The sequence below is a fragment of the Protopterus annectens genome, chromosome 3.part1 (assembly GCF_019279795.1).
Source record: "Protopterus annectens isolate FY-2018-M chromosome 3.part1, PAN1.0, whole genome shotgun sequence".
NCBI classification, from domain to species: domain Eukaryota; kingdom Metazoa; phylum Chordata; order Ceratodontiformes; family Protopteridae; genus Protopterus; species Protopterus annectens.
In genome coordinates this window covers 1,590,541,633-1,590,566,344 of record NC_056732.1, presented here as the reverse complement: position 1 = coordinate 1,590,566,344, position 24,712 = coordinate 1,590,541,633, and the positions used below count along the sequence as shown (strand labels likewise).

The window sequence follows — 24,712 nt, the reverse complement described above, 5'->3', positions numbered from 1 at the left end:
CAAACTGTTTTTCACATCTGGAAGGGTATTAAAAATAAGAAAAGAACATAAAGCAGTCAAAGTAAGTGGGAGCACAGGCTGTATCATGTGATTTAGCATGGGTAACCTTAATTTTATGTTAGGAAATGCTGTGGGTGCAGCAGTCAATTTGGGGCAATTGTTCCTATTTGGATGGATAAATGTCATTAAGATGTACATAGTTTTATGTATTTTTCTAAGTTAATAGGGGATGGAGTGTTCTGAAAATGTATTTAACTTTTTGTTTGATGGTTTTCATGTTGCATTAAAGCAGAAAGTCTTGAAAAATGTGAAATATGTTCAAATGGGGATAAGAGGAAAAAACTGTATAAAAGACCAATCTGCCAAATATTATCATCTGCATGTAACACAAAAGATGGAAATATACATTAAAAAAACTATCATGTATAATAGGTGGGAACAATAGCTTTTTATTAAAATGGTTATACAGGCCATGCTATCTTGGAATGTAAATGGCCTTACCAATATAAACAAAAAGGAAAGAGTATTGAATTACATTAAGAAATGCAGACTGCAAACAATAATGTTGTAGGATATGTTGTTGTTCTTCTTCTTTTGGCTTTTCCCGGTTAGGGGTCGCCAGAGCGGAACTCCGGTCCGCTAATGATTGGCAGTAGATTTTTATGGTGCCGCGGTGCCAGCTCAATGCTCAACCTTCAATGAAGGCATGCTCATTCACGCATGTCTTTTGAAGGCCACTCGACCATGGGGAGGACATGCAGACTCCACACAGAAGGCGCTCCAGCCGAGAATCGAACGAGAGAACCTCTTGCTGTGAGGTGACAACACTATCGTTGCACCACCACTACTTAATAATGTTGCAGGAGATACATTTGAAAAATAATTGAACATGTTAAATTGACAAATTATTTTAGGATGGATATTCAGCAGAATATAAACTTTCAGCAGGGAATATTACTTATAGGTGCAGCCTGGAACTTGATTTGCAAAAATGAAGATGTATTAGGGGGACGTAGAAGGAAACATATAATAAAAGAGAATAGATTTCTGAAGAAATTTATGAAAACATTTGGTATGGAAGATGTGAATTCAGCAGTAGGAATTCAGACAGAATTTACATATTACTTCCTAAGGTAGACTAGCTAGGTTAAAATGAAACAGCATATACATAAACTAATAAAATCAAAAGACACCACCAATGGAACTCGCACCATAGGAGGAACATTCCACAAGAAGTCAAAGTCTGAATAAGAAACAAAACAAATCAAATAATGCAAAGACATTTAATTTCTTTGCATTATTTGATTTGGTTTTCATTTTGGCAATAACTTGGTTAGACTAAATAAAAATTATGTTTCACAGGAAAGTGTGATTTTAATTGAAAGCTTCAGTACACATCCAATAAATATTTCAGATCATACACCAATAAAAGCTAATATGTAAATGGGGTTAATGAAGTAAAAATGAGGCAATGGCACTTTCTCACCTACCTGTTATAAAGAGATGAATTTAAGGAATATGTAGTGGAAATAATTTGAGAGTTATTAGGGAAGATAAAAATATCTTCAGAAGTTATAGCTAGTGAGTGGGATCAACTGAAAATTGAGTTTCAAAATAGAGTAGAAATAAAATAGAAAGACATATGGTTAAGAAGTAATAGGAATTGTTTAGAGGGGTTGACAAAAGTTATAGTATTGTAGACTAAGGGGAATCTCACAGAACAGGAAGAGGCACAAATCCAGAGCACTAAAGAGAAAATAAGATATTATCTGGATAATATGCATGCATTTAGAAGAGTGATGTTAAGTAACTATTTTTAATAACTCCAGAGTACAAAAACTTTTAGCATAACAAGAGAAAGTAGAAAGAGTTGTCACCAAACTTAGGGAGCCCATAAAAAAATAACCAGAGATCATGTAGAGGTATTAGAGATATTTCAGAAACGTTATGAAAATTTGTATAACGCAAATAAATGTGGAAATCAAGAAAAAGCACAAATGGAAATATTTATGGAAAACATAATTATGCCAAGCTTACAGTTAGATGAAGCTCAACAACTTACAGTTCAGATAGGAGAAGATGAGATATAAACAGTGAGATATAATCAATCTTTAGGAAAGTCTCCAGGAACAGATGACATTCCAGTGGAAATTTGAAAGTTAGGAGGGAAGAAAGTGGTAAAGATCTGAAAGATTTAGTTTAACAGTATTTTTTAAAGAAGGGACTAACATTTTGGAAGAAAACTGTGGTGGCTGTATTACCTGAAGATGGTAAAGACCACTTTCAGTTTTACACCATGATTATGCAGTGCTTATACTAGCTAAAATAATGTCAAAAGTCTAGTCAGAGAGAATAGATATGGATCAATGTGGTTTTGTGGAGTGGAGGCAAACATTTGACAACAATAGAAAAATGATGATCCAGAGAGAAGCAGAATGTAAGAAAATGTTGTTTTTGTTGGTGGGTTATGATGCAGAGAGAAAGCATTTTATAGAGTAAGCTGTGATTTTATGAGTAGGGAAATGGAAGCATTTGCATTCCCTGGTACAATAATAAGGTTAATTAGGAGGATATATTGAGGATCAGTGGCAATAATTAAACTGGGAGAGTTCTTCACTGATAAGATGTGTTTGAACAGAGGAACTAGGCAGGGATGTCATCTTTCCCCTTTGCTATTTACTTTATATTTTGACCTATTGGCAAAGAAAATAAGGAATATGGTAATCAAGAAAAGTTGGCTTTATTTGCAGATGATATTATTTTGTACCTGATAAATCCAGAAAAAGACATCTCACTGTTGTGGAACATTTTAAGACAGTTTCAGGTCATCTTGGGATATAAAATCAATGAAGATAAAACAAAGGCTATAGGCATAAACTATGTGCCCACACACAAATTGATTCAGCAATATCCTTTTTTTATGGGGACACAATAAGATGAAGTATTCAGGAGCATACCTCTCAAGCTGAAATCATAAAAAATCTGGACAAAGGTACATGAAAAATAGGTACAAATCTGTGCGCTGATTAACATAATATTTGCATACATAATTATGTAACCACGCCCACTCTGTTGGAATTGTGAGATACCAACTTTTAAATACAAACTGAAGAACAGACAAAATATGATCATGAAACACAAAATAAACATAAGAACAGTAGTATTTTATTTATATTAATATTTGAACTTGCATCAAACTTTGAACTTGTGAAAAACTAAAATACAGTTTTTTTTATAAAAGTAAAATTAACTGCTTCTGCTTCAGCCTTCTACATCTAACTTATATACAACAACTACAAAGTCAGATGGTATTAGGGAAGGGAGAAACATTCCCAAAAGAGTGCATGGTGATGTCATTCAATTACTTATTTAATTCTAACATAAGCAACCAAGTGGTTCCTACTTTTACCACATTGAGTACACATGGGGAAACCTCCTACAGTCCCCCTTCCCCATTCCCTCCTCTGTGTGTGCCACTTATTGCATGCTTCTCAACATCAAATTCATGTTAATTTCAGTGCTTATTATCTAGGCAGTCTTACAAACTGAATGTAGTAACCCTCCCCCCAAAAAATACAAAGCATGATGGAAGCATGTGGACTTCCATTATTTGCAGGATATGTGATGGCAAATTACCAAACACTGTTTTTTTAAACTATAACTAGACGTTGTCAGCCTTGTTGAATTTTAAAGGCCTAATTAAATTCATTATGTGAGCTCAGAAAACATGACACTGATTACCTCAACATACTCTTATGTTACCCCTCCCCCCAAAATTGGACCCACCACACCTACATATTGTCCCATATGCTATGTGAAATACAAACTTTAGTCAAAATGCAGATTAAATTTTATCACCATCTATAAAAATTATACGGCATCACTATGCTTAAATTCCTTCACTTCTTTGATTACAATACGTCTTTATTAAGAGCACTTTAGCAGTTTATAACCCTTTTTTGTGAAATAATACTTCCTTATGTAAAAGAGCTATGGAAACATAGATCCTTAACGATCTGTGCATTAGTGTGTGTTTCTGTTTACAGGACCATGGCCCAATTCTTGCTAAGTGTCTTGTTATACCAATCTATTCTTTCTTCCTAAAGCAACAGTGAGAATATAATGCAGGAACACAAACTTACATAACATAAGGTAAAAGCAAATTCGAAACACCCTTGCAGTACAAACCTGGAATTATTTTCCTATTATGTTCAAATCAATAAAAGAAACTTACTCTTTCAAAACAGTATCTGCAATTACCTCTCATCCTAGGCAGTGCAGAAATGTAATTGTGCACACAACACTCTAGCCAAAAGACACCTAAACTTCTGAAATGTTTTTATATGTTGACTGCAGTCGTATACAAATTTAATAAAATAAACTTTAATTTCACAAACAAAATTATGCTGATTTATTAGGCTACATCTTGTTCATCTTTAGGAGATTCAGCAAGCAAAATGCCACAAACCAAGTGAAGCAAAGACAATTAAACTTGGCAACAGTACAAGACTTATCTAACGCAGTGGTGGTGCTGCGGTAGTGTTGTTGCCTCACAGTAAGATGCTGTCCAGTTCGATTCTCAGCTAGAGTGTCTTCTGCGTGGAGACATGTGTGAATGGGCGTACCTTCGTTGAAGGTTGTGCGTCAGGGCTGGTAACTCGGCACGTAAAAATCAACTATCAATCATTAGCGGACCGGAGTTCCACTGTGGCGACCCCTAACCGGGCAAAGTCAAAAGACACAACAACAGTACAAGACTTATCTAATAAACACCATAGTGAACAAGAGCAGATTGCTTAGCTATTACAATGATTTATATTTTTCTAGAAAAGGAATAATCAGGACAAAAAGCAACCAGGGCGTCAAACTTCTTTACTATTACTGTAACAACTAAGAATGTACAACACATCACTTATCTATGTCATTTATATTGTACAGATCATGTCAAAATCAAGTGTTTAATAACATGGTTGGAATATTATACAATTTGTTGTCTTATAAGACTTCTGCATTATAATGAAATTAACATTACAGGGTGATTCCCGATTTAAACAAATAAAACAAAAATGTAGTCTTTGACAACGTTAACTTAAAGAGGCTAATGAGACAGGAAGGGGGCGGGGTGAAGAAAACAGTTACACACAGACACATACACTCTCTCAACACTAGAAAAAGGTTCAGTTTTTCAAACGAACTTCCCACCTTACCGTCAAGAGTAGATTACAGCTGCAAGAAAACTAAGAAAGACAAGTTTACTAGCACATGTCCACCTTACATTTCAATAACAAGTTAGACACCAAAATCTCAAACAAAGTGAAAATGTAACAAACCAAACCAGATCTTCACTTATAAACCATGGAATCCAGTTTCCTCAAGAGCAGGCCTCCTCGGTAATTAAAATATCACTGAAATTTTATCTCCAAAATACTGTCCAGTCAGCTCTTTCCCACCCACATCATTTTGGACCGATTCAGAGCACAGAATTAAGCATTTATGACATATATACCTACCTCAACTATTTTAAACATTTCAAAAACATTAAACCTTAATCACTTCACTTACTAAATTCTAAATTGCTTCACTTACTAATTCTTCTGATACCTGCTCTGCTCCCTCCGCGAATGGTTTCAAATTCCACCATAAATAATATAATGATGGGAATGGAGCGGAGGACAAAGACTTTAACTCACTATTGGCCAGCTCCTTGTTGCTCCTCGCTTCTTTATCTCCCAGGCTGGCACCTCTTGAGAAAATGGTCCATTTGCTGACTGCTGTGCTGGTGCTGCTGCTACTTAATTACATCCAGTGGCGTCAGCACTAGTTCAACCCTAAACAGTCTAGGGTTTTGCAAATGAAGGCCTCTAACATTTGAACAAACTAAACTATGCAAAAGCTCTTCCAAAGGAGAAGCAAGTGACAGACCTGCTAGACACTGTTTATTTTCTTGGGGCGTTCCAAATGATGGGCCAGTTTACCAACTTAACTATCATAATTTAAGTATCTGTGTTAACTCATTCACTCCAATAGAACTCAGGAAGTTTGCACTGCAACCTCCAATGGGCAGAGCCTAAGCCTTTTGACAGAATCAAATTATGCCCTCACATTTCAAACAAATGTTCATATCTCTGGAACCATTGGGGGTTATGAAAGAAGTGTAAATGGCAAACTCTTCAGCACAAACTATTTTTATAGTGATAGTAGTCTTTAGATTCTAGGTCTTAATCTGAATTTTATAAGTCACAGTAAACACAGTAAGTATTAAATTTGTAATATTTTATAAACAACTTACAATATCTCTGCAACTAGTCAAGTTACACACATACTGTCAGCAACATTTTATTCCTCTAGCTGTGAGCTTTTATATGAGGCTTAGGAGTTCTCTGTGTTACTTGGTTGCTAAGACATTTAGAAAAAATGTGAAAATTATATCTATATAAATTAATATCATAAAAACAACAGTTAAAATATCTATTTACTTACATTAGATAGAAATCAAACATCAATGCATTTGAGTTCGCCATTGTATAATCTTTAAAATGAAATCTTTTAAAACCCTGTACATAGCATGGTTTTGGAGTTATTGATGCAAACAGAACAGACAATATTTGATGCCTGGAGGCATTAGTAGGAGTTAACTGCAGATGCACCTGGAGGCGTCACTCAGATGTAATGAGTTAAATAAATGCCGCACACACAAAATAATTACTACAATAACATAGCTGTCCATGCTGGTTCTTTCTATACTGAGTCAAACCTACAAGTGCCCAAAACAAGTCAACACAGAAGAAAGACATTTTTACTAACTAAAGTTGATTTCTACTCAAGAAGCTTAGAAAACCCAACCCCTTAATAACTCCCTTTACCTGACAAGCAGCATATCAAGCTAGCAGTTTGCTTTCCAGAATAGGCTGTTACATTTAACTATTGTTGTGACCAGGTAAATAGCAGTTCTGTTCTTGATTCCACAACCAAATGAATCCATCCATCCAAATCCATTGCAACTTGCAACAAATGCAACCACGAGGATGTAACATACAGCAAACCAGGTTAAGTAAAGAGGAAGTACACACCCCCTTCAGCCTACAGCTGAATTCCAACAGGCTGGTATCTGATTCATGAAGCTGACATCATTGCACATGCCCGTGCATGTCATGACATCAGCATCAACTTTGCCAAAAAAAAAAATATATATATATACAAAAACAAAAAAAACCTTGGGTAATTCAGAAATTAAAGGGGCCACTCGGGAATTCATGGCACCACATTATTTTGCCCTCAAAACCGGTAAAAACAGGGAATTCAGTAGGGTTGAGAGGTATGTATCAGGAGTATGAATTAAAATATGCTTTTACGATGGCAGCTAAGGATATGTGGGAAGAGGCTGAAGAAAAGATAATACAAAAACTGAGAAACTGGAAGTTCTTGTTTGTAGATCTGAATGGTAAGATACAGCAGTGAAAATATTTTTAGCCCCTGTAGTTTTATAAATAAGTCAGGCATATTTTTATTAACAAAAAGTGAAATTGTGGAAAATAATTAACAAAGAGTTGAAGGAATTTAACTGGAAGGGGAAGATGACTAGAGTTAAATGGGTTAAGTTGATCCTTCCAATTAAACAAGGTGGTATAGGATTATCAAATTTGAAGAAATATTTTAGGGAAACACAGTTAAGACATATACATAACATAAGCTGAAGACTATAATTCAAAACGGAAAGGGATGATATGAAGTGGGGGGAAGTTCAAGAAATAAAGAAAGAGTAGGATTTTGGAAGATCTTTAAGGAGAATAATAACAACCATACAGAACATTATATTCAAAAATTAGCAGAAAGTATTCAAATAACTATTCTAGTCCAGACACAGATTTGCTGTATCCAGAACTGTTTGTAAGCTCCTGAGCCCCCCCCCCCCAAGCCTTTCTGTGTTGGAAGGAAGCCTTCTAGCTTATCAGTGGGCATGGTAAGCACTAGGTAGCCTATCTACCACAGGAGGCGTGGTTCCTGGCCCAGAAATTGTAGATTATTTGCCGTTTGGGCAGTTTTTCCATTTCTGTCAACTTTCCAGTTTAAAAGCCCATGTTTGCTCTTGTTTCCTGCCTTTTCTGTAACTAGTCTAGTCCAGATACAGACTTGCTGTATCCAGTACTGCTTGAAAGCTTCTGATTGGTGCCAGAGCCTGCTCTACAATTTTTCCCTTATATCTACTAGTTCTCTCCCCTCCTGCACTTATAGTAGCTTATTAGTCTAGCACTTTACCAGACCTCTTGTACAATTATTGTAGCACACAAGTGCTACCAGCACTAAACGTTCTACAAGGAAACAGATCTAGCACTTATTATCAATGCACACCCCACCAGACATGTCTAAAGGTCAGTTCCCTGTGCTTTCTCCTATTAACCTGTTGAACTTGGGCATCCTGAGGCAACGTAGCAACTGCCTCATGTACACTGACAACCCTCTCCTCTTACCTTCCAACACTTAGACTTGTGAGAGATGCACTTATATATCCAAATTGGAAGCCATGCACTCTCTAGCCGTGACCGGAATAGCTGGTCAAGAGGACAAGGTCAACACTTGTACCACACCACATGGAACACATAGCCCTCCGGAACACACACCAGCACTTCCTTCACATAAAAACACAAACCGCACACCCACTTTCGCGGAGGCTCTCAGTAAAAATCTACACAAGCAGCAGAGCCCTCCAAGGCAGAAACACACTCACGAGACGCATAACTCTCCTAAACAGTGTGCCACTCAACCAAAGCCCCTAAGGCAAAACAGCATGCCCAACACACCAGTCATAGGTGACTCAATAGTGAGGCACATTGATGTCCCACTCACTAGGCTGAATAAAGAGAAAGTAACAGTCAGCTGCCTCTCAGGTGCCAGGATCCGACACATAACTCATGCACTCAGGTTGCTCAACAACAGGTACAAATATGACTCTGGCATTGTACATGTGGGTGTGAATGACCTGAGATGTACCTCCCTGAACTACATGAAAAGAGACATGGAGGAGCTCTTGAATTATGTAGCCCAGGCGGGTATGACCCTAGCCCTGAGCAGCATTCTGCCATCACCCAGAATGATACCACAGTACAAGCAGAAAATGATTGATTTCAACAATTGGCTACATTTCTATTGTCATTCTAAGGCAATCCAGTATCTGTCTGCCTGGGATGACATGATTTACAGACCTCGATACTTTGCCAGAGATTGCCTGCATCTGTCACCCCTGGGCTTCTGGATACTGGCCAAGGCTCTTGCCACCCCTATAGAGCCTTTTTTAGGTGGCGTTCCAAACACCAGATTACCACCATAACAGCTACAAATAAATGCAATCTGAGGGTCATGTTGCTTAACCCTAGAAGTCTAAATCTCAAAATACACTCGCTTAAGGCAGTCTTTAAAATGGAGAACATCGACATTTGTACTGTAAAAAAGACCTGGTTCAAGGCAGCAGAAAGCACCCCTGCACTACCAGGCTATAACTCATTCCACCCCTTTTGGCCCCAGAACTTAGACCGAACCTCCAAAGGCAGTGGTGTCTCCATATTCATAACGGATACGCACACCTCCAGACTGGTAGCCCAACATAACACATCAGAGATACTTCAGGTGCAGCTAACATTGGGTAAGACAGTGATTCAGGTCATAGCTTGCTATAGGTCCCCAAACATGTCCCAAGACTTGCACTCCATGTTCCTAAGCACCCTGGAGAATATTAGGGTCCAACCTAACACTCTCTTACTAGGTGACTTCAACTACACCTCCATTAACTGGGTAAACTACTCATGTGCCAATACACTTGCCCAATGTTTCCTGGAGTTCATTAATTCCAATGCCCTGGACCAGCTCATTCTTACCCCCACTAGAGGTAGCAACATCCTTGACCTGGTCATTACTAACATGGGTGACCATTGCTCTACATCAATAGTCAGCTTCTCCCTGGTTAGATCTGATCACAGACTAATCACCTTGGAAATCCACATCCCTCCCACCCCCCACCCCCAGCAAAGATAACCACCATGAAAAACTTCTCCAAAGCTAACTTTGGGATCCTAAAAACAGAGGTGGCTAACTTCACAGCACTCATGCAAATGGAGAATAGTTGCATGACTGAAGAATCATACATCAATGGACTGTACAAACACAATGAAACTGATGTAGAATAAGGTGAAGTCCCAAGACTGGAAAAACTCCCTTATCTGCCTCAACAAAAAGTTGAGATCCCTCATCAAATCATCTAAAGCTAGGCATGAAAACAGAATTGCAGCAGATAGTAAAGACAACTACAAGGCCTTCTATAGTTATGTAAAGAATCTCCATGGCAATACCCAGATTTGCTCTGAGCTACTGCACAATGGTACCTCCTATACCGAGCCAACAGATATTGCCAGTATATTGGCTGACAGATTCAGTGACAACTGTACCCCTCTCTCCATGCCCAAATGACCAATCATAATACCAGTAGATTGTCAGGCACCCAGTATTACTGCTGCACAGGTTAAAACAGCACTGTCCAAGGCCAAGAATACAGCTTCTATGGGACCTGACAATATCCCTGGTTGTGTTCTACATGAACTACAGAGTGAACTGGCCCCTCACCTGTGTGCTCTGTTCAATCACAGCCTCACCTTAGGCTTTGTACCTGCCGAATGGTGCACTGCTACAGTTAACCCTCTCCACAAAGGAGGAGCGACTACAGACCCTGGGAACTATTGCCCCATTGGCCTAACTAGTCTGATATGCAAAGCTATGGAACGCATCATCATGGACCTAATAAACAAGGATATAGGGAATCTCCAAACTGTGGATCCCACACAGTTTGGTTTTGTGAAGGGTAGATCATGCCTGCTCAACTTGGTTGACGTCTTTGAGTCAGTCACCAGAGCTGTGGATGAAGGGAAGGTGGTTCATACAGCCTACTTTCATCTGGCCAAGGCTTTTGATACCATTCCCCACTCAGGAATCATAGAAAAACTCACTAAGCTAGGGATCAACCCCTATATCACTAGGTGGGTTGCAAACTGGCTCACAGATAGAACCCACAGTGTGAAAGTAGCTGACTCCAAGTCAGACTGCCAATTTGTCACCAGTGGAGTCCCACAGGGTTCCGTCCTGGGTCCTCTCTTGTTTGGTATCTACTTCTCTAAAGTCCAGGCCAAAACTAAGGGACTCTGGCTGACAAATTTTGCAGACGATAGCAAGTTGGGAGCTATTATTAACTCCCCAAGTGATGTTGACATCCTACAGAATGGCCTCACTGTGACCAACGACTGGTGTCAGAACCATGGTCTTAAGCTCAATGCCAAAAAATGTGTTGTCATCCCCTTTGGGAAAAACCTGGTTCCCATGAATTACCACATTGATGGTAGTCCACTGAACACAGAAGACGTTATAAGAGATTTGGGAACACAGGTTGACAGCAACCTCTCTTTTGATCATCACATTGCCACTGTGGTCAGAAAGTCCTTCTATGTGGCACATCTCATTACTAAGGGTTTTGCATCCAGGAAGAAAGAGGTCATTGCCTCCCTCTACTCTTCCCTCATTAGGCCAATCATTGAGTACAATGCTCCATTTGGCATGTACCTCATTAGACACCTGTAACAACTGGAGAGACTGCAAAAGTACCTCACAAAGAAGATCCTAGGCCTTAAACACTTGTCCTATATGGACAGACTCAAAAAAACTCCAACTATTCTCTGTCTCCTATCGCCTACTTAGAGACAATCTCTGCTTGACTTACAAAGCCATGTCAGACCCAGATCTGTTAGAAATGCTACATCTAAAGAAATCCCAATCTTACCGCACCAAATGCTCCGGAGATCTCAACCTCATTACCACAATTAACAGAACATGCTGGAGTGACAGGTTCATAACCCAGAGACTGCCCATGCTATGGAACAGATGACGCCCAACCTTCAGCGAAGGCACGCCCATTCACACATGTCTTTCGGAAGACACTTGACCACGGGATGGACATGCAGACTCCACACAGAAGGCTGAGAAAGCTGAGAATCAAACAGGAAAACCTTAGAAAACAGGCAATAGCAGGCTAAAATTTACTGGAGAAAATTGGCAAAAGAACCAAGGTTTTGGGAGCACATAACTAGAGATAGAAAGGTAAGAAAGTGAGATGACGAGGCCAAGAAAATGTTTGTACTGCATGGCAGAAATTGCTTTCCCTAACACAGATTGATATTGGAGTATAGGCATAGAGAAATGGATAAGGGAATCTTAAATGAAAGACCTGATCCTATGGAGTTTTTAGTTGAATCTAAAACAGAAGATGCTGTTAAAAAAGGATTGTTAGCAGGTCATTTAAAATATTGCTTGATAACAATGAGAATCAATCAGAGGAGGTTAGAAAAGATTGGGAAGAGAGGCAGGAAAAACAATTTACAAGTGAACAGCTTAGGAACTTTGCTTGGAAGAGCTTGCATAGGCATTTTTATACTCTAAGCAGACTTCTGAGAATTTTTACATAGACAGAAAACAATCACTGGAGGTGTGATGCAGAAGAAAAAGGTTAGTGGGAACATATCTTTTGACAGCTTAATGAGTTGGTAGATTTTAACAATTCCCTACAGAGTACTTTGTCAGAAATATTGAGTAAACAACTGGCTGTAACTAAGGAATTTTTTTGAGTGAGAGGTAGGACACAGAATCTGACTTGCCTACACATAGTAAGGCCTTATTAAGTTTAATTCTATTGGCTACCAAAAAAAGCAGTTATTAGAAAATGGAAATCAGAGTATAAACCAACTGTATTTGAAGCATTAAGTACTATAAAATAAATAAAAGAACTGAAGAGAGATCTTTAGAAAAGGAAATTAGCAAATTCCATAGAAATAAATGGAAATCGTGGGAACAATACTTGTAGAATAATGTTTAGGAAGAGGAGGAGTACAGTTTAAGGGACTGCAGGAATTCAGCAGCAAATTATATAATGTTGGACATGATAGAAAGAAAAGAAACATCTTATGTATAATGTATGAAAATGAAAAACATGTTAATATAGTTTTCTTTTTGAATGTATGTTTGTATGTTTGCCTAACTAAAATATGTGGAGCTTTGCCATTCCCTCTGTTATATTTTGAGAATGATGTTTTTTTCAATCACTTTCTGTGTTATATCCCTTGGAAACAAAGAATGATCTGTAGGAACAATTAATATTAATGAATCCCACTGAAGATATGTACCAATTGTATTTAATTAATTGTAGGTCTACAGTCAGGATACTTTCACTGTTGGTAAAGCAGTTACAGGCATATATAAATATGGCAGAAGACACTCTGATTTCTACTACACATCTTTTGATAAAAAGAAGTAAATTTGTGATGTTGGTTAGCGGTCTTCAATGTTTTACTCCAGGTCATAAAGTACTTTGAGTTATGTCACTTGAAATGTAGATTTTAGCACAGATCTCAGTCCTATTATCATGCTGTTCTGCCTGCTTGAATAAAGACAATTATAAAGAATAAAGACTAAAGAGTATTTATGTTAACTGCAGTTTCGAATGTAGTGTTTGATTTTGCATCCATTTTATATTTGAACACATGAAAAGTATATGTAAATGCATAATATTAACTGAAAATATAAGGCCTTCTGTTTTTCTATTTACATGGCAGAACAATTGGCAAAAGCAAAGGAAGAGAACCTCACTATGACACAGATGATGGACCAGACATTACAAGAGTTGAACAACTTGTGAAACCTGCCTTTTTTATCTAATGATCTCACACCAGCTTGACAAAGTAATCCCATATCAATAATGCATTGATTGTCACATGGAAAGAAATACTGAAATATTGGACTTCCTGTGAGTCATATATGGATAACATTAACATGGTACGCAAATTGGGAATCTCAGGCATACGACATTTAAGGTTTATTCAAATCAGTTTATATTTTTAACTAAAAGGAACTTAATTATGCTTAACTTTTAATTTGATTATCATGATAAAAAGATTAACTAGAAAAGATGAGAAAGCCTTAATTTGAAAATATTTTTCTCATGTATTAATGTGTCAAAAATATGATACAGACTACTAAAAAGAAAACAATCCTGTTTATCCAGGTGCATAACTTCACGTTCCAACAACTACTACTAATAATTGATAAGTAAAAGAAAAAGATAACTAAAAGTCTTAATTACACATGTAAAATGTGCACTATACCCATATATGGGTTTAAAGATAAATTGTGTTACATCAGAATTTGTTAAAAATTATTTCAAGTCTTATTTAAGTCTTACTATGTAATAGCTGAGATAAAAAAACACTTAATAGAAACTGATCAGTTGTTGCCAGTGCATTATTACTGAAGTAAAGGTATTGCCATCAGTTCTAAAAGTCAAAGTGTTCCAAATTATCTGGTAATGAAAAATGCCTTCCCCCGAAGAAATGTGATGAACTGTGAACAAAGACACTCCACAGACACTGAACTTACCAGACAGTTTGAAAAGATGGGAAATAATCAGGCAGTTAAAACTTTACATGGTATATGAAATACCTAGAATAAAAAAATACTACTACTGTGTGGAATTATTTACAAAAAGATTATGGTGATATAGGTTTAATTTGTTACCAATCCAATAAATGCACTTGCATGTAATACCAAATAAAATGAAGTATAGTTGCAACTTAAATTGTACATCTCTGGTTGCTACACAAGTCCCGGGCACGACTGACTTAAGGAAACAGAAGTTCCACTCCATACCTTTCCATTGCAGAGGTCTGTAAAAATGTTCAAAAGAAATTGGTGAATATTCTCCACAGTTATTGATTTTGGATGTGCTCAAAATAAAAATAATATTAAAGTGATTGTGGAATGGTTTCCCATTAATCATTTCCTCTGTAATACATTTCATCTTATCTTACTTGTATGAAAGTGGGATATAGAATTTGGTTAGAATTTATGAAATATAGATGTGTTAACAAATTGGAAATCCTACAAAAAGTATGCAAGTTCACCTCATAATTACATTACTCAAACAAATATTTTATTTTGTCTTACCAAGCGCTATCCAGGGAAGATAAGGGTGATTTACCTGTCTACACAGGTTGCCTTTATTGTGGACAGTCCAGAGCCTGACAACATACATGGTGGGATTGTCCCAGGATTAAAGTATTTTAGCCTAAGACTGCAGAACTTTTTCAATTCACAACTAGTAGAGAAGTACCTTTGGATCCCGCAAAAATGGGTACATGGACATATAGCTCAAGCACAGTCAATTCTTAATAATGACCTCCTTTATCTAGCCACCTTGACCACAAAACGCTTACTATTGTCATGCTGGAACTATGCCATTCAAAAAATTACTCCTAAAACTGGTCATGCTGGCTCTTTTCTGAAGCAGTCTTCTTTGAAAAATTAGCACTTAGGTTAAGCCGGCCAGTGAATAGGGAAGGAGCAATAATTAGTCATGTAGTTCATTTTTTTATGCTGTTGTGCGTTCTATGCCAATATAAGATGTATTATTCTATTTTTCAGAGACTCTAAAAACAAAAGAAGTGATACCAAACACAAAACTGGAAGCATCTACTAATTAAAACAGCATTGCTATTATACTTACTTGTGCTTAAAAACGGACTTATTTTGGAAGCAAACACCTCTTTTAATAACTAGAATTATACACGTGTATTTGTAAATAAGTTACATTCTTGCAGTTTGTAACTGTGAAAGGCTCTATGTTAGATTATGAGAGATTACCTGTATATGACTTAAGAAAGGCAAAATTAAGCGCAGGCTTGACATTTATTTGCCTATAGACACACACACACATATGCATATATATATATATATATATATACATATATATATATATATATATATATATATATATATATATATATATATATATATATATATATATATATATACATATATACATATATATGTGTGTGTGTGTGTGTGTGTGTATTTATATATATGCATACAAACATATGGTTTCATGGGATTGGGCCATAACAGCTACTATATTGCAACCAACTTTGGCCGACCATGAAGATCGTCGACAGTTGTACAATAAAGGACAATCCCTAGGGAGGGGGAAAAGGCCTTTTCCTGGAGACTTTGTGATGTCAGAGTTAGCATATATAAGTAGCAGTGTGTGTGTGTGTGTGTGTGTGTGTGTGTGTGTGTGTGTGTGTGTGTCTGTGGAGTGCAGCTCCCCACATGGATGGAGCAGGGATCATAGGAAGTTACTAGAATATTGACCCTGTGGCCCTTATAAGCCTAGCCAAGAGTTTATCCCATGTTTAGACAAGTCAGCACCCAAAGCCCCTGTCCAGCAGGGACACATGTGGAATCCCAGGGATGTATTTTCTGTTTCCCATCCAGTTATCCAGGTTGCGCTTGAAAAGGGATAATGAGATACTCTGCTTGACATGGAGAGGGAGTCTATTCCACAGATGGGGGAGTCTCTGGGACACAAATCTTTCCCGTCAACAAGTCCTATTGATGTCATAGACCAGGATGAGGCCATGCTTGCGGGTTACTCGAGTGAAGCTTGACTTGCAGATATGCAGCAGTCCCATCAAGGCGGGGTCTGAGATTGCTTTGTATCTCAGATAGAGGTCACCTCTGAGGAGTCTGTATGAAACTGAGTACAGGGACAGGGCTTTTAGCCTGTCTGTGTAGGGTAGATGTTTGAGGCCTTGGATTCTTCTGGTGAGGAACCTCTGTGGGCTCTCCAGCTGCTGCATGTGCTTTGCGAGGTATATGCCGAAGAGAGTGTTGTACTCAATAATTGACCTTATAAGGGAAGAATACAGGAATGTTATGACCTCCTTGTCCCTGGATGAGATACCCTTACTTGTGAGCTGGGCCATGTAGAAAGCTTTCCATACAATGGAAGCAATATAGTGATCAAAAGTCAGGTTGCTATTAACCTGGGTGCCCAAATCCCTCATGACTGATTGTGTGCTTAGGACATTGTTATTAATGTGATAATATGTGGGGATATCACTCTCCCTAAAGGGGATGATGATGCATTTTTTGGCATTCAGCTTGAGGCCATGTTTCTGGCATCAGTCATTTATTTGGGTGAGACCCTCTTGGAGGACATCCACATCACTTAGGAATTGATAACCACACCCATCTTGCAGTAATCTGCAAACTTGGTCAGCCATAGTCCACTGGTTTTGGTCTGCACCTCAGAGAAGTATAACCTGAATAACAGAGGCCCTGAGACCGATCCCTGGGATATGCCACTCATTACGGGTCTGCTGCTTGAGGTGGCTTCACCTATTTTAATTAGGTGGGTTCTATCAGTGAGCCAGTTTGCTACCCATCTTATAACATATGGATTGAAGCCTAGTAGAGAGAGTTTATCTATTATGCCCGAGTGAGGAATAATGTCGAAGGTTTTGGCCAGGTCAAGGTAGGCAATGTGCACTGTGCCCCCCTCGTCCATGACTTTGGTGATTGTCTCAAAGAAGTTGACCAGATTTAACAGACATAACCTCCCCTTGACAAAACCAAACTGTGTGGGATCAAGTATTTGGAGGTTGCCAATGTCCCTGTTAATGAGGTCCATGGTAATCTGTTTTAAACCTGTTCTTGCAGATCAGGATAGTTAGGCTGATGGGTTTATAATTTCCCATATCGGTGGATGCTCCACTTTTGTGTAAAGGGATGACAGTAGCTGTCCTCCACTTGGCTAGGACAAAGCCATTACTCAGGCTTTGGTTGAATAGGGTGCTTAATGGTGCTGCAAGTTCATGCCTAAGTTGATATAGGATGCAGCCTGGGATGTTATTGAGTCCCATGGAGGCTGCATTTTTTGCCTTTGAGAGGGCAGTGATGGCCTGTTTCCTAGAGATAAGGGGCGGGGTCAGATACTGGGGATGTCCTGATTTCCTAATGGTGGGTACAGAGGGATGAAGTTTTCACTGAATCAGTCAGCCAGATATCTACAGCATTTGTGTATGTGGTGTCCTTGACCACCAGTTCTGAACAGATCTGGGTGCTTCCTTTGAGACTGTGGATATATGTGAAGAAGGCCTTATGATTGTCTCTAGTAGATGTGGCCAATTTGGACTCGAAGGTGGCTTTAGAGGATTTCACTAGGGCTCTTATTTGCTTGTTCAGGCTAAGGACAGATTGCTTCCAATTGGGCACCTGCTCCTTCTTGATCCTGGACAGCAACTTTTTTTTCCCTTTTGTTATATAGTTTATTTATTGCAGATATCCACCATATGGTTTACTCTTCCTTGCAGAGGATGATTTTGTCCTGTCAGGTGTTCCTGATTCTATGCATCTATATAAATATTTGTATAGTACTTTGGTGTAGATTTGGACACTGGTGCCAGTTTCAGCAGAGGGGGAGGGAGCTGTGAAGCTGTTTATACCATCCCTCAGGAGGCTGTAATCAGCTTTGGAGAAGTTTGTTTGTTTGACCCTAGCTGGGGGGGGGGGGTCAGAGGAAATGCTGACTTCAAGAGTAATGGCTTTATGGTTGGATCTTACCAGGGAGGATGATACTGTAGGGGTGCTGTGTGGTTACTCATGTTGGTTAATACCAAGTCCAAGATAGTATCACTTCTTGTGAGGGTATCGACTAGCTGTTCCAAGGCATTTGTACTGATAAAATTAGGGAATCTCTGGGCATTTGCATTCTGGCATGAGTAGATTTTCCAGTCTATGGTTGGGTAGTTAAAGTCTGCCAGGATCAGGGTAAAGGATTGAATCTTGATAGATTTGAAGAGATCCAGATAGGTAGGGTGGGCATCTTTAGTCAAATTTGGGGGCCTGTAGCTAGCTATTATTTGAATAGGGGTCTTTTCAATGGTTAACTGCACCTGGAGTGTCTCCTGGGCATCATACTGTTTGACTAGCCTGAGGTGCGCATGTCTTTTATATATATTGAAACTCTACCTCCTTTGGCTTTGTTGCCCACAGTTTGGGGTCTGAATATATAATAGGATGAGCAACCAGGTAAGGCTGGGGTGGTCTCCGCAGCCCCCCATAAAAACACATTTGACTTTATAGCATGTTTCAAGGAGTAACTTTGGTCATGTGCAGATGGATGTCGACATTCACATTTTTACATTATTGAGTTGACATTAGGCATGTCAACAGTCTGCTGATTTAACCTCTGTATTGTTGGCCCAGTTTGGTTGAACATGAAGATCATTGACAGTTGTATAATTATGAACAATGCCAGGGAAGGAGAAAAAGCCCCTTTCCTGGGGATTTTGTAATCTCGGAGTTAGCATATATAATTATCAGGGGGAGTGTGTGTGGTGTGTAGCTTCCTACAAGGAGGGAGCAGGGAGGCTTATCTCCTTGTAAAAAAACACCTTTGACTTTGCAGCATGTTTTGAGGAGTAACTTTGGTGAATATGCTGATGAATGATGGCATTCGCATTTTGATGTTATTGTGTCAACATTAGGCATATCAGCGATCTGCCAATTTAACAAATGCCATACAGAAGTGGTTTAAATGGCAGAAACTCCCAGATGATGACATCTGTTTTGTCAGTACTCTTTGGTTGACAAAACAGCATAATAGATGGTTGACAGGTGTGGAAGTTCAATAATCCCCAGGGTTGGGGAATATGCCACTTCCCCAAAAGAGTGGGCATTTCAGAGTTAGTATATATAATTAGCATGTGGTGTAGGGGGCACAGCCCCCACATTCATTCATAGGTGTATGTTAGGCTAATGACCACCAGGGCCTTTATAATCCTAGCAGTGCCACCCAAATTCATTCCATAAGTTATATGTTTTGGACATTTATATAGGGGTGATTGTTGGTTATGACATGATTTACTGGCTGTCTCTGGTCATCATAGACAGAGGGTACCATATCAGGCGTGAATTTTAAATTTCCCATCCAATGGTCTAAGTTACACTTAATTGTGGTTAGGGAGGGTCTTTGTTTCACATGGATGGGGAGCCTGTTACAGAGAAAGGGAGTTCTCTGAGAAATGTAGCTGTCTCTCCAACAAGTCCTGTTTATGTTGCAAGCAAAATTTAGGTCTTTATATCTAGTAGTTCTGATGATGTTTATTTTGCAGATGTGCAAAAGGTTCAACAGAGTGGGGTCAAGGGATGCCTTGTATATCAGGCATATAGATCACCTCTCAGTAATGTGTAGGAGACTGAGCATTGAGATAGAACTTTGAGGTGATCCCCATATGGCATTGTGTTTATGCCATGTATTTTTTTGTAATAACCTTAGTGGAATTTCCAGTTGATGCATTTGTCTGGTCAGGTACATAATGAAGGGACATTATACTCAATGATGGGTCTGATAAGTGCCAAGTAGTGCAATGACCTCCCTGGACCTAGATGCCATGCACTTACTTATAAGTCGAGCAACTACTTTAGACACATGTTGGTCGAAGGCCAGGAGGTTACTGTCTACATGTGTTCCTAGATCCCTGACTAGAGGGTCAACTCTTAGGAGTGTTTTGTTGATGACATACTTTCCTGGGGTGGCCAATTTCCAAAAGTTACTATAATACATTTTTTGCATTGAATTTGAAGCCATTGCTTTGGCACCAGTCATTTTTGTATGTTAGACCTTCTTGTAAGATATTAGTGTCTTGCAGGGATTGTAGGACTGCTCCCAATTTGCAATCATCTGCAAACTTGGTCAGTCAGAGGCTTTTGACATTAACCTTGACTTCTAAAAAGCAGATGCCAAAGGTTAGCAGGCCCAGCACAGAGCCTTAAGGGACTCCACTGGTAACAGGTATCTTTTAGGAAGTGGTCTCAACAATCCTAACTTTCTGGGTCCTATATGTGAGCCAGCTGGCTATCCAGCCTGTTATAAAGGGGTTTATGCTTAATTCCATAATTTTGTTAATAATGCCAGAGAGGGGCATTGTATCAAATTCCTTAGCCTGGTTAAATTAGACAATATGCACTGGTTTCCCCTCATCCATTGTATTAGTCACCTTCTCATAGAAAAAAAAACTGGTTCAGTAGGCATGGCCTTCCTTTGACAAAGCCAAACTGGGATGGATCCAGTGTCTGTAGGTCTCCTATTTTTTTTTATAATTTCCATAACAATTCTTTCCATAGCTTTGCATGTAAGACTAATCACACTATTGGGTATGTGGTTTCTGGGTTCTGTTGGTGGTCCACCCTTATGAAGAGGGATGGCTGTTGTAGCTCTACATTCTCATGCAGCAAAGCCTGTTTTAAGACTATAGTTAAATAGCAACTCCAGTGGCCCAGATAGGTCATGTTTTAGACTATTCAGGAAGCATCCTGGGAAATTACTGCAGCTCAATGAGGCTGTTTTATTGGACTTAGTGAGTGAGTGCAGCCAGGACCTGCTCTCTGGTTATAGTTGAAGGAGTTATATTTGAAGGTATTTCTTTGGGGGTGGCTAGGGGTAAATGGGGGGGGGGGGTAAACTTAGAAATGAATTTGTCAGCCAGCAGATTTGCTATATCACCATGCTCAGTGAATGTTCGCACAATTAATCACCAGTTCAGCACACTGTTGTGTGCTGGCTTTGAGGTTTATGAAATAGCTGAAGAAGGCTTTATGATTTTCTTTTGTTTGGGAGGTTATTTTGGTCAAAAAAGTGGATTTATTGAACTTAATTACCCTCCTAGCTGTGTATTTTGATGAGAAAGGTCTTATCTTTATGGAAGTTATACTTCCTGATTTTAGCCATATTTTTTTCTTTAACAATATAACCTGTTTAATCTGGGATGTCATCAGTGTGGCTGGTTTTTGGAGTTAGTTTTGGGCTTGCGTCTGTTAAGTACAACAGCCTCTATGCAGCATTGACAGGATTGTACAGAGTTTCTTGTGAACAATTCTACATAGGCTGCAGTGTTTCCTGGATTTGGATGGGCATTGAATTTTGGCAAACTATCATTTAATAAGGGGTAGTTTGCCTTGGAATAATTCCAGACTGTTACTGGGTTTACTGGAGTAACCAAGCTGATTTGGATTTCGAGGGAGACAGCTTTATGTCAGATCTTACCATGGAGGATGTGATACTGGGGGTGGTGCAGTATTCTTTCATATTTACGAGTAGGAGGTTCAGTATGTTGGAATCTCTAGTGGGCATATGCACTAACTGGTTAAGGGTTGTTTGTATTTACGAAGTCCAGGAATCTCTGTGCCTGCAGATTTGTGACCATGTAGGATTCTCTGTCTATAGAAGGATAATTAAAATCCCCCATAACTAAGTTGTTAGGTTGAATGGTGAGTGTCTCCAACAGGTTTAAGTATGCACTATGAGATTTATGGGACATAGAGGGCGACCTATAACTTGCTAGGATATGGTACATGATTTTACCTATGGTGATCTGCACGTGAAGAAACTCCAGCTCATCATCCTGTTTAACCAACCTAATGGTGTGCTTGTTATTAATGTATATCGAGACACTTCCACCATTAGTCACTGTCTCTGCAGCTACTGGTCAAAGTGTGGAAAGCACGGAAACCTTGGACTACCAGGGTACATTCTGCAGCTTTAATCCATGTCTTGGTAACTGCACCGCTGTTTATATCCTCTAAGGCAAAGACAGCTTAGAGGGAGTTTAGCTTTTTGTTTAGGCTCCCGGTATTGAGAAGCACCTCCTTGAAGTTCAGTTGAGTTGATTTTGCTATGTTGGTAGATTTGTCAATTTGGCATTGCCTATGTAGCTCCCCCACAGGTGTAGCTGAAGTAGATATGGGTTGCTTCCTACCTGACTCTGGTGACACCCCTATTAGGCCCAACACACCAAGGTGGCAAGAATGACAGATTTTTTTTTCTAGGTGACACATCTAGCTTAAAAGGCAATAGCACATCCACAAACAGATTATTTCAACAGTGCACGAGTTAGCAATAAGGCAAGGTGAGATATGCATGCAATGAAACCATACATCCACCCTCTTCCCCAGATCTCAACAGAAAAAAAGGTCTTGACATCCAAACATGCACAAAGAAGGCAATATCAATGAGCAGTAAAGCTTTATAATGCAGTGATACAAACACGGGAAAAAATGCAATGTCATTAAGCAATAAAAGATTTATAATACAGCAATACAGATATGAGAAAATTGCAAAATAATTCAGCAGCAAAATTCTTGAAGGCAGCAGTACTAACATGAGCAAAATGCCATGTCATTGAACAATGAAGATTTATAATGCAACAATACAAATATGAGAAATATGCAATGTCATTGGGCAGTACTAACACCCTCAACCCCCTTGATCGATTCTAAACAGACCAACTATGAAACGCTCTATTGCACCCTGTTCACTGGCCAGTGACTACTTACAGTCTTGCTGTGGCATGATGGGGCCCAAGTTGGAGCTCATATGGATCCCAGTTATTTGTAATCCACAAAGCATTTAGGGGGGAACCACAATCTTATAAAAATATAAAATGATGGCCAGAGCCTCTCACCACTCCATCCAGAATATCCAAGTGACCAGGCACCGTGGTTCCTCTGATGAGAAAAGTAGAAAAATCACCTGCCAGAACTCTGGTAATCATTTATGGAGTCTCTGTACTAGACCTAAAGGAACTCCTTTCTAGGTGAATCATATGCAGGTGTGGAACTACTGGTTTCAGATTTCTCTCCTGATTCCACAAAATACCATCATCCAGGATTTAAGCAAAAGACAGACACAATCTGCTACTTCACTTCCCTGTCCCAAATAACTTATAAAGAAAATCCAGTCATGCTGCAAGGCACTTTTTCCCTTCAGCTCCCTGTTTCAGACTTACCTCCTTCAGCTAGTGTTCCAGTCTCCCCTTTCACTTTCAAAACTTTTTATATTCCTGAAAAGGATTGCCACCTTGTGGTGTAATGGAAAACTGCATTCTATTACTTCTACAATGAAATACAGTGGGAACTACACTCTCCCCCCACTTGAAAATCTCGCCCCCCCCCAAGAACTGAACAATATTTTTGCATTCAAAAGGTATATTCCACCAAGGGTAATCAGCCTTATGCTTAACTTGGGATGGGGTGTCACCACTGGGGTAGGAGGCATGAGGATTATGGGCACAGACTCTCCCATGAGCTGTGTTCACAGGCTCCTGTGTACTATGTCCAAAACTGTTATATGTAAGTCTCTGTGGGGGCCAAATCAGTCTCTGCAGTTTTGGTTTGGAAGAGACAGCTAAGGAATTTTGTTCAGAAGGTTTGTCACTCACATCTCATTCAATGTCCAGTTCTTCAGTAGGCATATTGTCTACTTCTAAGATCTCCTCTTGTATAACTTCACTTTTGTTTTCCATAATGGTATGACTGTCCTCAGCACTATTTTCTGAAGTTTGCATAGCAGGGCCTCTATCAGTATCGGGTTTTGCAAGAGGCACAGAAACATTACTTAGTCTAGTGTTAGTTCTGGGCTGCTCAAATTTACAAGGAACGAACTCCGGTGCATTTACATTGAGATTACAGCCCACAAGGTCTTGAACGTCCTCATAAAAAAGCCCACTGAAACCCCAGTCATCATCACTGTCCTCCTCTCCCTCAGCAGGAGGAAGCAGGGGCTCTTGAACATTGGAGAGGATAGTTCCTCTCCGCCTCAGCCTTCTGGATCGCTTTCAGTTAGGCTTCCACTGAGCCATTCTGGGTTCCAGATTCATGAGTCTCACTGATTTTGCCAAAGGCATTAAGTTGTTGCAGTGCCAGGTTTTAATGGGTCCTTCTTTCCCTCAGGGCAAACTTGGTAGACAGGGTTATTAGGTAGCTGAGAACAAATTATGTAAATCTCAGATCC

The 24,712-nt window shown here is 39.1% G+C and overlaps 1 protein-coding gene across 1 annotated transcript in view; it reads left to right on the top strand.

Moving 5' to 3' along the window:
• The window catches only part of LOC122798566 (tropomyosin alpha-1 chain), a 127,798-nt gene extending 112,964 nt beyond the window's left edge, over window positions 1-14,834 (top strand). The window contains exon 9 of the mRNA XM_044067620.1: window positions 13,641-14,834. Coding sequence (XP_043923555.1) covers window positions 13,641-13,723 — 83 coding nt within the window. The 3' untranslated portion in view covers window positions 13,724-14,834. The remainder of the gene's footprint in view (window positions 1-13,640) is intronic.
• The last annotated feature ends 9,878 nt before the right edge of the window (window positions 14,835-24,712 follow it).